At 40.0% G+C, this 13,882-nt stretch overlaps 1 protein-coding gene across 3 annotated transcripts in view; it reads left to right on the top strand.

Annotated features, from left to right (window-relative positions):
- Nucleotides 1-13,882, top strand: part of LOC117677055 (matrix metalloproteinase-17-like) — a 28,785-nt gene that overhangs the window by 10,558 nt on the left and 4,345 nt on the right. For 2 of the 3 annotated variants that reach the window (XM_087875585.1, XM_034436966.3), the window contains 8 exons: nucleotides 4,247-4,379; nucleotides 4,981-5,149; nucleotides 6,347-6,630; nucleotides 8,318-8,494; nucleotides 9,488-9,578; nucleotides 10,747-10,829; nucleotides 11,261-11,413; nucleotides 12,665-12,922. In XM_087875585.1, coding sequence (XP_087731711.1) covers nucleotides 4,247-4,379; nucleotides 4,981-5,149; nucleotides 6,347-6,630; nucleotides 8,318-8,494; nucleotides 9,488-9,578; nucleotides 10,747-10,829; nucleotides 11,261-11,413; nucleotides 12,665-12,922 — 1,348 coding nt within the window. Of the gene's footprint in view, nucleotides 1-4,246; nucleotides 4,380-4,980; nucleotides 5,150-6,328; nucleotides 6,631-8,317; nucleotides 8,495-9,487; nucleotides 9,579-10,746; nucleotides 10,830-11,260; nucleotides 11,414-12,664; nucleotides 12,923-13,882 lie in introns of all 3 variants that reach the window. The other variant, XM_034436964.3, reaches the window with a different exon arrangement.

Raw genomic sequence — 13,882 nt, 5'->3', positions numbered from 1 at the left:
AATTCTAAGATATCTGAAAGGTACATTAGATTTTTGTTTAATGTTGGAACCCAATAATGACAGAGAACCAAAAATTACTTGTTATGCTGATGCAGATTGGGCTGGTGATACATCATGCAGAAAGAGTACTTCTGGTTATGTTTTTCTATTGAATGATTGTCCAGTTTACTGGTATACTGGTAAACAAGAACTAGTAGCCACTTCTACTACAGAAGCGGAATATGTTTGTTTGTCCAAGGCTGCAAATAACCTTGTATGGTTCAACGATCTGATCACTGATGTTTGGAAGAAACCCACTTTACCATTTATTATGCATGAAGACAATAAAGCGGCCATTGAAATATCCAGATCCGATGCAATTGGACAAAGGTCCAGGCATATTGATATAAAGTTTAAGCATGTGAGACAACTGTCTCAAGACGGATTCATTAAAGCAATACATTGCGATACTTCTGAACAATTAGCTGACATATTAACAAAACCCTTACCTTCTAAACAACACAAATATTTAACTTCTAAATTATATGTATTATATTGTCCTGAATCAGAATGTAATTGGTGTTGTGTAACGAACCGGCATTTAGAGGGGGATTTGTCAGATGTAAATGCCTTATTCTCCAATGTGTAAATAATGTATATATGGAACATCAGAGGTTAACTTATTCTTTGGACTTTAATGTATTCATAACTTACCACTCCCATTCCTAGCTCCACCCCTTGTATATATAAGGAGCCACCCTCACCATTCTCGTCGCTTCTACCTTGAATATTCAGTGAATATAGAATGCCTATCATAATTAAAAAGAAATATATTTAAAGCTCTAACTCCTATTATCTTTATTGAGTCTGATCCTGAAAATATTGCAACATAGTATTATAACTCCCAATTTGGCAATAATCTGCCCTTTTTTTTCTTCTCCCAAACTTATATCTATATATTATTACAACAAATCAAATCAAAACCACCTTCCGCTTTAAAACTATACAATAAATCCTACTTTAACATTTAATCTTCTGTATGTATTACTATAACATTTCAAAGCGGCCTTCCCCATAAAATCTAATTTAACATTTATTCCACTCTATCCATTTCCTCCACTCCCCTAAATACATCACTTAAAAATCCCTTTTCTTAAACTAATCAATCTGCAACCTAGCTTATTCACCCACTGTCCTGCAAAATTACCATACACAACAATTCTTAATATCTTTGATTCACTGCCCACGCTACTTAAAAATATATGTATATATATTCCATTATATCTAAATAAAAAGGAAAAGACAATGACTTTAAATTTATAGTCCATATAATATCTTCTTGAAAGTCTTTCCACTGGATTGTTAGGACCATCATCCATAATAGGATAACATAGCTTGCTGATGCAACAGTTTATTCAAAATCTTCAATCATATCCGCCCCCATCAGTAGTAAATATCCTCTTATATGTATAAAAGTAAAAACAACTACCCGAGTGACATTATAATTATATTCCATATAGTAATAATTGTGGCTTTCATCAGGATTATTGATTCCCATCATCGTAGTGGGTAACAACCTGATCTTCTGCTTGCCCCAGCATAATTCTCTTGCCTTATGATTCAAGATAATTATAATATATTTATCAGCACAAAAAAGGAATTCCAAAGTGGATAATTCAAATCCATCAGTTTAAGGCTCTTTTCACATCCCAAGATTACGGCAATGCAGAGATCTGTCACTATCCTCAGGATAATATTGACCAATACGTCGCCTCCTCTATATTTTCACATACTCATTCATTTTTTAAAGTCACTGGCTTCACTGTTGCTTGATTTAGAAATTTCTATTTTGATGCAACCTATTTCTTTTTTTTCTTTTCTTTTTGTGGGTTTGATTTCGATCCTGGTTTCCTTTCTACAGATTGTGTATCAACTAATCGGTTTTCATTCTGCTTTGTAGATTGGTCTTGTTGGTTTTGTTTTTGTGTCTCATGTTTCTTTTTTATCCCTTGTATATCCCCTAATTGGTTTCCATGCTTGTCCTTGACTTGATAAGTCATCACGTTAAAGTCAGATGCCACTTCTCTCAAATTTGTAGATAATCCAGCTGGGGTATCCGAAAAATCCAAAGGCAATTTATCTGGTACAGTCTCTGTAATTCGATATTTTCCCTTTATTTCCAGCTCCTTCTGCTTATCCTGTATTATACCTGAAGATGTTAAGTTCATTTTCAACCTATTTTGATAAAATTCTTCTGCTCTTTCAACAGTATTTAGCTGGTATCTTTCTCCTTGATATCTCAATATGATACCAACTGAGGCGTCCCACCTAAATGGGATATTTCTCTTTTTTAACTCAGCCACCAGAAAACCAAATTTCTTCCTTTCCGTTAATATCTTAGGTGGGAGTTCTTTGTAAATCCAAATCTTTCTTCCATACAATTGCAAATTAGAATTGAAGGAATTTTGCACAATATTATTCCTAATTTCTTTATCTGTAAAATAAATCACCACATCTCTAGGCAGTTGCCTTTGCTTGGCAATCCAGGAATTTATTCTGTAAACTCTATCAATCCTACAAAACACGTCCTCAGGTTGAACCTTTAAAATCCCAGCTAGAATTTCAGAAGATATTTTCCTTAAATCATCTCTGTTATTTTCCTGCAAACCTCTCAGTCTTATCGCATATTCTGTAAAATTATATTGTACCATTAGAACTTCTCTTTCAATCCTCTGTTGCAGATTTTCTACGTTACCAGACTTTTGATCAGCCTCCATTTTAGGTTTTTCTTCTGAGCTATTATTCTGAGTGTTTATCAAATCATTTTCAATTTTTTGGATTCTATTGTCCAATTTATCTTGAGTTTCTTCCATTTTAGACTCTAGTAAATTAATATTTGTATCCAACTGTATCATAAATTCTGAAAAACCATTAACCACTTTTAAAATTTTTCGCTCCAAAAAATCAAACTTAGATTTCACCATTTCTTTAATTTCCTGCTTAAATTTTTCAAGATGCTGATTCACAATCTCATCCCTCTTTCAATCTCCTCCAAGAGAAATTCTATTATATTGAAATCAGGTTTCTGAGACTGGAGAGTTAAAACTTGTTCCTTTAAATTGTTAGTGGGGGAATCCCCCCCCACTACTTGTTTGTCTGACTTTATAAGTCTCAGTGCCATGTTTCCGCCCAGGCAAGCTTTGTTAAAAGAAAAAAAAAACAAGAAAAAAGACTTCTTTCCAATCAAGAACAATGTCAAGTCTCCAGGGAGAAAAAAGAGAGAAAAAAACACAGGAGCGAAGTTTTGTCTGCAAATGTAGCCAGTGGTATTTATTCCGCTACATTGTAGTAATAGAAAACGGAAGGACTTTCCCTTTCAGCCTCTTCTCCAGCCGCGGCAGACGCCATTTTAAAAAGCTTTCCCCCCCCCTTTCCTTTCCTCTTCTCTCTTAAGTAGTTTTTTTGAAAAATAAGTAAAATACTTGCGATTCAGTATTACAGGTCCAGCTCACATTTTCTTTGAATAATCTGTTAAATTCGCAGGCTTGCTTTTGACGCCTGGCTCTGCATTAGCAGAGGTCTCCCAAAGCCCGGAGCAGCGGCTGGGGATATGGGGCATCTCATCCGCTCCGTCCCAAAAGTAAAAGAAAAACTTTTGGGACTATGCAGAGAGTTCTACCCACCCCTGCCGGCTCTATCTCCGTTTCCTCATGGAAACGGAGTTTTTTCGAGCCGCCATTCTGCTGTGAAGGCGGCTCTAACAGGCAATGGAAGCTGACGATCCCGAAGGAACATCTGGCGGCGGCCAGCAGCAAACCGGAAGTCCTCGAAGTCCATCTCTCTTAAGATTGAAAATTGAGATTGAGAGTTAGAGAGTTGGCTTTCATGAAAAGTAATGAGATTTTTCTTCCCTGAGAGCATCTAAAAAACAAATTAAAAGCCCAGTTGTTTGATAAACCTGGCATTTCACAAATTAAATGGAAACTCTAAGAAATGAAAAATCAGCAACTTGGTACAGAAAAGCATTCCAAAAATCTGGCTGAATCTTTCAAGGGCTTTGGCAAAATGCAGAATCTGCAATTTTGTAGCTGGGTAGTTGAAAATTGGCCCTAATGAATTTAGTGGTTTTTCTTCTACGTAGGCAAAGAAGCAGTATAAAACAGGAGCAAATTAGTTTAGAGAGGCCCAGTTTAAGAAATTTATAATTCTCAGGAGGAAAGGTAAGGACTAGAGTACCTCATGTTTTCTATTGATCCTCTTTGTTTAGGAGTGGTTAATACATTATGGATACCTTCCACCAGCTGATCCTACTACAGGCCAACTACAAACCTGGGAAGCCGTGACAACAGCCCTTCGTGAGATGCAACGTTTTGCTGGCATTGCAGAAACTGGGATTCTAGGTATAATAAAACTGTGAGATGTTAGTATCTTGCTTGTTCTCCTTGGGGATCCATGGTTTTGCAATGGATATCTCTCTCAATCCATAAATGAGAGAGGACAGTCCACTTCTTGAATATCTTCAGTGAAGAAGGAGTACTGAATTTATACTTCTAGACAAAATTACAGTTGGTTTTCCACACTGGATTCTAAAATGAAATAAAGTGAGGAAAACTATCAGGATAAATTTATCTACTTTAGTCTGTTAGGAAATATATATCTTTGCTAGCTGTGACTCCATGGGGTGTAGTATTAAATGTCTCGGCTAGGACCAGGGTTCATGTTTCATATACTGTTTTCAGAATGTATTGATTTATTATTAATTAAATTTATATGACACCCATCTCAAGTTGGAGACAACTCTGCAGAATCAGTGCATTTCAGGTCAAAGGACCCTTTGATGCCATCAGAGATTTAGGTTTAAGCCTTTCTGCTAATAAAACTGGCCACAAAATTGCTTGTTTCCAAGAAATTGAGGCAAAGCAAGTTGAAAGAGAAAGGGCAAGGACTGAAAGTTTAAATTTTTCTGAGGTTTTTTCTTTCTCCTCCCTTAAATTTTTGCAGATGATGCCACACTGAGTTTGATCCGGATGCCTCGCTGTGCCTTGCCTGATATTATCCCCCCAGAGTTTTCTTTAAAAGAGAGTGCAAGGAAGAAGAGATGGCAAAGGAGAAAAAGTTGGGAGAGGCGCAGTGCTGGTTCAGTTTTGACTAAAAGAAACATCTCCTGGAAGTAGGTATACACATGTACTCTTAATGCAATGTTTCTCAACCTTGGCAACATTAAGAAGGCTGGACTCCAACTCCCAGCATTCCCCAGTCAGCATACTGGAGTTGAAGTCCACCCATCTTAAAATTGCCAAGGTTGAGCAACACTAACTTGGTGGGAAATTAGATCAAGAAAAAAATTGTACCTTGTGCAAACTCCGTTGTTCAGTGCCAGAGTTCAGACAACTAGGCTAACATGGAAACGGGTAGCTTCTGGTTTATTGTCGTTAGACGAATCTAGCAATGGATTTTGCCAGCTAAGTGAATCTGGGCATCTTTTTAAGCCATTATAAAGTCTATTTGTTTTGGGTGTAGTGTGTTATGTGAAACCAGGAATTGTGTTTCATTAAACCTGGTTTAGGATCCAATTCAATATTTTGACTACTTCATCAGAGTGGCACAGCATGATTAAAAGGTTCTTGAGGGAACCAGTTTCATGGATTTGCAGAATGCCTTTCACCATAAATGAAGCAAATGTCCTACATCCATGATGGTGAACGGACCTAGGTGTGCCCAAAGTGGCACATGGAGCCATGTTACCTGGTACGCGCGGCGTTGCCCATTCCTCTTCCGGGTTTCTGGCGCAATCAGCTGGCCTTTTTGCGTGCAGCAGTGCTGGAAACTGGAAGAGATGGTCTTCTGTTTTTCTGCATGAGCATGCACGCCAGCCAGCTGGTCGTCGTGTGCGCATGCATGGCAGAAACCCAGAAGACTAGCTGGCCAGTGCGCCAGAAACCAGAAGTTCATTTCTTGGCACATGCATATGTGCTGGGTAGCTCCTCTTCCAGGTTGTGGCCCCGACAAGCACGTGCGCACATGCGTGCTCATTTTTTGGTTTTGGCCCCCATTTTGGGCCTGGAAAGCCTCCTGCACCAACCTGGAAGCCAAAACGGGGCGCAGGGGAGTGGGGCGGGGCGCATCTACGGGGGCATGTGCATTGCATTTTGGGGGTTTGGGCACGCATGTGTGCATTTGCATGTGCATTTGCGTGTGTGCACTTTGGGCATTTGGCACCAAAAAGGTTAACCATCACTGTCCTAGGTTGACACTACATCCTCAGTTCCCCAAAAAACTAAACTTCAAGCAAGCCAAATTTAGTATGCTTTAGGAAAGCAAATGATATTCCTGTTGCTTTCACCTGCAGATTTTATTTTTCCAATAGGGTGAAGAGCTACCCCCAAAGAGCTCGTCTCAGCCGAGAGACGATGCGAGTATTGATCTATTATGCCCTAAAGGTTTGGAGTGAAGCTATACCATTAACCTTTCATGAGGTTGGCGGCCACACTGCTGACCTCTCTGTGGAATTCCTCCAGCTGGATCACCATGACAGTTATCCTTTTGATGGACCTGGTGGGATGGTGGCCCATTCTTTCTTTCCTGGAGACCCCCAGAGGGCTGGCACTGTCCATTTTGATGGGGATGAAGAATGGACTTTCCGCTCACCAGGTGATTTGATTTTCAGGAGTAATGGAGTTAAGAACTGTAAACCTGTTCAGGTGTTTGCCTGACTGCATGGAAGGCTCACATTGGATGCAGAATGCGGCCATGCATAGAATCCTTCCCTTGTCTTCTCCTGTTAGCCCACTTTTATCTAATGGTCTGAAGGTCAACTGTACTTGCCTTGGCTTGAATGTGAGTACACCCTCTGAGGGACCTGAAGGCTGCATGTACTTTTCTCCCCCCATGCTGACCTCTCTATGGGTTCAAGTGAATGCCCAAAAGGAGCTACAATGAACCTGAGGAGGAGGAGGCTTTGCTGAACTTGTGACATAGAGGTAGAGCAACCATCAAACAAACAAACAAACAAACAAACAAATAAAACAAACAAAAAGGAACAGTAAAGTCAACATACATGCATTTGTATGTATGTGGTGCATTTAATGCATTTTATGATGTGGTTCTTCTTTCATAGGGATTTTTCATTGTTTTGTCAAATTTCCAAAGCAGGGCCCATAACGTCTACCTCAACCAAGAAAGATTTTTTTCTTTCTGACCATGATCATGGCTTTATCCCCACTATTTCATCTTTTTGGATAATGCTTTAAGACTTTCACCATAACCCAAGAAGAATTTGTGCTGATTTCATGTGGGGTTATTCTCTTTTGAGAATAGAATCTCCTATCACCAACACCTGCCTTTCTTTTTTGGGGGGAGGGGTGCAGTCTGGGGTGCTTTTCTGCTTATCCCAGGTAAATTTGTTGATGTGACTTTTTAAGGGATATTTGATGATGTCTCTTTTTTGTAAGTGCATGTTTTCTTTGAGGGGGAGGTTGTGGGTCTGAGTATTTTCAACTAGAGTGAGAAATTGGTTGCTCAGTTTTAATGGGGCTGCTTCTGATTGGGTTAGATCGGGCAGTAGGGGTTTGTTAGATGTGTGCTGCTTATTTCTTTGATTATTGTATTTGCTTCTATGTGTGACATACCTCCATTTGGTGGAAACCAGTGTTGAAAAACAAAAAACAAAAACAAAACTATTCTGTTAGTCTGGCCCATTTGACTTTTCCTCCATCCACTAAGCAGGCTGGGATGTTGCCCTGTATCCAAAGATTCACCCTCTGATGCAACCTGGTCCCATAATCTAGGATGGAGACCTAGATTCAATTTTTAGAGCAAATCCAGTTCTCTGCTCTAGGGTACCTAATGGCTGAAATTTGAGAACTGTAGGAGAGGGGTGTCTATGGAGATTCTCAGTCATCCAGACCAAAGTTGTCTCAAAGGTGCTTTTTCAAAAGGCAACTGGAATTTCTTTGTTTTTCCTTTCGCTTCTCATCCAAGAAGCTTCTTCAGCTTCTTGGGTGAGCATCCAAGAACTGAAGAAGCTTCTTGGATGAGAAGAGAAATGTCTTCAAGGAAAAACAAAGGAAGTCCAGGTGTAGGAGACGAGCCATTTTAAGAAGAGGCAGCCATTATCCATAGTTACTTTTCATTCCTAATCTGGACTGAGCATTGTTCACAGCTCTCAAGATGCCTTAAAAGATTCAACAAAGGTTGGATATATTACTTTGTAGGAAATTATTGGACAGGATGATATTTTTGCTGTCCTTTTGATTCTGTGCTGTGCATTTGTGATTCCTTCTCTCATTTTGTAGACTCAGTCTGGATCACTCAACCAGTGATTTTTGTTGTTTGACAGATGACTTTGGCACCGACCTTTTTGCTGTGGCCATTCATGAGTTTGGGCACAGTCTTGGCTTAGCACATTCATCTTCCAAGCACTCAATCATGCACCCATATTACCAGGGACCGGTGGGAGACCCCTTGCAATACCAGTTGCACATGGAAGATCAAGCTGAAATCCAGAAGCTTTATGGTAAGTGCAACATGGAATCTTAAACATTGCTGGGGGGAGGGGTCAACCTATTCTCCAAAGCACCTGAAGGCAGAACAAGAAGCAATGGATGGAAACTAATCAAGGAGAGAACAGAACTAAGGAGAAATTTCCTAACAAGTGAGGACAATTAATCAGTGGAATGACTTGCCTATAGAAGTTGTGGGTGCTCCATCACTGGAGGTTTTAAGAAGAGATTGGACCACCATTTGTCTGAAATAATACAGGTTATCCTCCTTGAGCAGGGGGTTGGACTAGAAAACCTCCAAGGTCCCTTTCAATTCTGTCATTCTGTCTTCTGAGTTAAGACCTTGCCTGAGCCCTTTGGATCAGCTTTCTCAACTTGATCCAATAGATGCAATGGACTTCAACTCCTATTAATATCCACCAGCAACAGGCTTGACATCTAAGAATTCTGATAAAGACCACATAAAGGAGATGTATTGCAATTTTTAAAAAGCCTTTTTAAAATTCTTATTAGAATAGCTAACTCTGAAGGTATTGGTTTGCATGTCCAACCCATTCTTTAATCTGTAGATGTGAAATAGTGAACAAGAACTGTGTGGTTTTCCTCGCCTACTTTTAATTTAAATTCATTATTTTAATATTCTGGATTTATATAATAATTAGTTATGTAGTAATATTCATACTCATTATCAGGATTGTTTGTAAGGTCAATCAATCAAGTTCCCATATTTTCTGTAGAATCACATTCAAGCAGACAGTGGCTCGTCACTATATACGTGGCACTATCAGTTCTGAAATAGGTCCAGCCCAACTTTTAGTGATGGACTGAGTGTTTGTGGGGTGTGAGTGTCTGTGTTTGACCAAGCAGGCTGATACAATTCAATAGTATAGCCTTCAGTCTAATTTGCATTGGCCTTCTTTCAAAATTTCTCTGGACTGCAATGTCTGCCACCAAAATTCTTCATTTCCCTTAATACATTTCCCTTGTTTCTCTCCTTTTTTAACCAGGGAGTAAAGTTTTTCATTCTACAGAGAAGCATGATATAACCACTCCATTGCCAGGCCTTCTCTCCTTATCACAGAATTTCCCTGCAGTCAGGTTAGATGACAGTCTTTATACTGTTCATTTGCGAAGGGTAAATCAAGGTATATTTTGGATAGCCTCTGCGCTGATCTGTTGGATGATCCCAGCTTTGGCACCTCTGCAGCGTTAGGTAAAAGATTCTATAGAAAGATGTAGAGCAGATTCATGTATCGGGCTAAGCACTGGATTGTCTGACCATGATCTATTGAACAAGCAACAATTATCTGGTTTTAGACAGCACGCTAAGTCCTAAACTAGCCATAATTTAGAAACCACAATGGTCTACATATGTATGCACCATTTTCCCTGTATCTCAAATATTTCACAGTTCTGTGACTGTATGCACTAACATTACAATTCTTTGCCTCAAATTTATTTTACTACAGTTAATTTTAGGCTAATTTGCAGAGATTAAAAGGTAACAATAAAGTCCTTATTTATAGATAAAACTTGCTATCATTGTTAAGATGGTCAATAATTTCAGCCTTTGTCTAATAAACAGTTTATATTTAAGCCAGTGCCACTTCGTAATGCCAGGATAGCATATTATATTATATTAAGACTGAAGAAATCAGGTTATAATCCCAATTTAACCATGGAGCTCATAAAGGCACTTATAAAATGGACATATGACCCTGTTTTGATTTTGACATTTCAGCTTAATAAGCCAAGATATAAGTAAGGTATTCTGACCATCGAAAGAGGATTTTGTTTTTCCATCCATGATGGCAAACAAACTAGGAAATTCATCATTAAACATATTTTCTCATTTTGTTAAAAAAATGGGGTCAAAACCTGGCTAATGATACCGGAACAAGCCTGACTATTAAATCACAGTCTGAAACTGTTGAACCCGAAGCACTTTGAATAAAAGAGGGAACTAGTCAAATTCAGGTGAGATACAGAAATCACTTCTGCCACTCAGCCTGTTTCAGTGTTGGGGTAAGGATAATGTGAGAATGTGATATTCATGAATTCTGCCTTGGTTTGTCTAGACCAGAGGGAGATTTAATGAATACGCTCAAAATCTACTTCAGAATAGAACAATACACATTGCTACATTGAGGTAAAATGTATTTTCACACGGCTGACACCTCCTTTTCCATCTCAAATGAAACCAACACAGCGTTTAGGAATCCCACTGTGTGAGTTGTTGTTGTTTTTCCCAATATCCTTGTTCCAGACCAGGAAAAGGATTTCCTGACCGATGTAACTCCAGCATCGATGCTGTTGCTCAGATCCGAGGAGAAACATTTTTTTTCAAAGGTTAGTTACCTTGAAGACAAAGCAGCTTCTTCCTCTCAGGGTGCCCAAAAGAGGCTGCTGGAGTGCTGTTATGGGGTGGGCTATTGGGCATATGGTCAAGAGATCCAGATTCAGGGTCAGCCTCCTCTTTTTTAATTGAGTAGAAATTCCAGTATTAACAGGCAGGGCGAAACCCCTTCCTCCATACCATACCTATTTTTTAAAAACTTCAATCTTGCCTTCACTTATTTGCCTTTTTTAAAAGAAGCCCCAAACATCCGTCTTTCTAATTCCTTTGATTATCTTTTTGTAATTCTTCCTTATCCTTTTTGAATGCCTTCAATAGGCTCATATTTATTCATGTTACACCCCAGAACACCTGCCAGGAGAGACGGTCACCTTTGAGATGGAAATTAATCTTTTTCTTTTTTCTATTCCTGCACTGGTGGCAGATCAGTACTTCTGGCGCCTGTCCCAGAGCCGGCATCTCACTTCTCCCCAACCAGCTGTGATCCCTCGTTTCTGGCGAGGACTTCCTTCTGCTCTGCGCAAAGTGGACGCTGTTTATGAGAGACCTGCAGATCATCGCATCCTCTTCTTCAGTGGTGAGAAGATCTCAAGTGAAAAGTGAGCTGGACAAAGGCAGAAGGACATCCTGTTCCAGTAAAATGCGACGTGCTTTTGAGCCAATGGCCATGGCAGATATACAGAGTGCAGGACCAAGCACGGAAGAAGCTGGCATATTTAATTACTTTAAAGCAATTAGTGTGATTTCCAAACACCAAATAAACACTCATCCTCTTTATAATCAACTGCAGGCCCAGACAAAAACCTGCAGAATGATTTGTTGTTTCATCTCACATGCAAGTAGTCCTTGACTTACCATTGGTGGCTTAGCAGCTTTTTGAAATTAGGAGAGAGCCCCCCAAAAAGGTAGTTATAATCCAGCTGTTTGCAGTATCCTGTAATAATGTGACCCCAATTTACAATATTTTTGCTGGAAACTGGCGTTTACTTTTGATTTCAAGCAAAAAATGGTCTCTAGCGAACAATGGACTTGCTTTATAACTGCTGCATTCATTTAACAACTGCCACAAAAAAGGTCATAAAATTGGGCCCAGTCACCTGCTTAAGGACCATCATGATGTACAACAGTCATTCCAGGCTCAATTGTGGTTGTAAATTGAGGACTATCTGTATTCTGCCCAGCATCCTTTGACTAAAGCCTGGTCAATCCGTACTACTGAGATGTCCACCAATAAAGGGCTCCAGTGCTGCCCCCCCTTTCAAATCCTTCTAAAAATGAAAATCTTTGCATCAGTGGGAGGTGGCACCACTAATCAATGAGGGTGAGAGGCACCGTATACTCTTGAACTGGCACTGCCCACCAGCAAATTACCAAGACCATATTCTAATTCATCATCTATTTGCTGCTCTAAACCAAAAGATTTAACTGCTCCCTCAACCCCTCCAGATGCTGTCTATCTGTCCCATCTCATTTGAGACAAATGAGCATATTTTCATTCTTCAGCCTTCCTCAAACTGTGTGTTCTCCAGAAACAGGACTTCAGCCCACAGGGTAATGCAGAGACTTCTGAGAGGTGAAGGCCATGCTGCCAAAAAGTATCTAGTTTGGGGAAAATTCTAGAAATGAAGACGCTAGGTTGATGATTTGCTTTGTGATGTGCTTGTTATCTCCCTCTCGTTTTTGTTATTTAAAATCAGGAGCCTGGTGGCATTAAGGGAGATTGTTTCAAGTTTCTATTACATGGGGCAGGTAATTAATGATTTCAATAACAAGTTATTTCTGTTGTTCATACCATTCTCTTTCTCTCTCCCTCCTTTTTTTACTCAAGGACCTCTCTACTGGGTGTTCAAGGACAATGGTGTGGAGGAGGGTTATCCTCGCCCAATCACGGACTTTGGTTTGCCCCAAGGGGGCATCAGTGGTGCTTTCTCCTGGCCTCCAGATCAGAAAACCTATTTCTTCAAGGGTGACCTTCACTGGTGCTATGATGAGACTACAAGGCACATAGAGGAAGCTTCCCCTCTCCTCCAGGAATCCTGGGAGCAGTTCTCCTCCTCTGTCGACTCTGTCTTGATTGAAAGTGATGGTGAGTTGGGCTGTGGCCCCCAGGCTGACCTTGGGCTGACTCAGAAGTTTCATTGCATGTTGATCTGGGCACCTGGAAATCATGAAATGCCATCAGGCTCTCCAGTCTATCCTGTCCTTTCAAGAAGTGCAGAACAGACAAGTCTTTTGCACAGAGGGTGCTCCAAGGAATATCCCGTTAAATAAAAGGCCTTGATTTGCAGATATGGGTGAAACATAATTTATCATCAGGGGTTGGTGGATACATTTGGAAGCATATTTTGAGCATCACCACAATACAAGTTGTATGCTGGTGTGGCCAGTGCTAAAGCACTCATTTAATAGAAGGCAAATGCCCAAGGAAGGACACCTAGGAAGGAAGCCATGGCAAACCACTTCTGAAAACCTTTGCCAAGAAAACTGTAGTGGCTTCTCCAGGCCATCTCTGATAATCAGACCCAATTGAACAGAGGCTGGTAAAAAGGTTTAAGTGGTCCCCTTCTTTTGGTCAAATCTTTCTAAATGCTTCTTTATGGAGTTACTAATACAGGTAATCCTTAACTTTCAACCCCCAGTGGGACCAGAATTTCCATGGCTAAGCAAGGTGGTTTTGAAGTGAGTTTTACAATCTTTTTTTTTTTTTGTCATGCTTGTTATGTGACTCACATGGTCAATATGGGAAGCTGAATCCAGCTTGTTGGGAGACCTGGAAAGGTCACAAATAGTGATCACATGGCCCTGCAACCATTGTAAATACATGCTGGCTGCCAAGCATCTGAATTTTGATCACATGACCATGGAGGTGCTGGGCCAGTTGTATGGGAAAGGACCGGTTGTAAGCCACCTTTTTCAGTGGCATTGTAACTTCTAACAGTCACTAAATGAATGGTTGTAAGTAGAAGACTACCTGTAGTAGGGATAGACCTGCATTTAGAACACTAGCTTGTCCATTAAATCTAATCTTGCTTCTGGCTACCAGTTT

Source organism: Pantherophis guttatus, chromosome 9 (genome assembly GCF_059756535.1).
Source record: "Pantherophis guttatus breed Tessera chromosome 9, ASM5975653v1, whole genome shotgun sequence".
NCBI lineage: Eukaryota > Metazoa > Chordata > Lepidosauria > Squamata > Colubridae > Pantherophis > Pantherophis guttatus.
The sequence above is the reverse complement of the archived record's forward strand: the minus strand, read 5'-3'. Positions and strand labels throughout refer to the sequence as shown.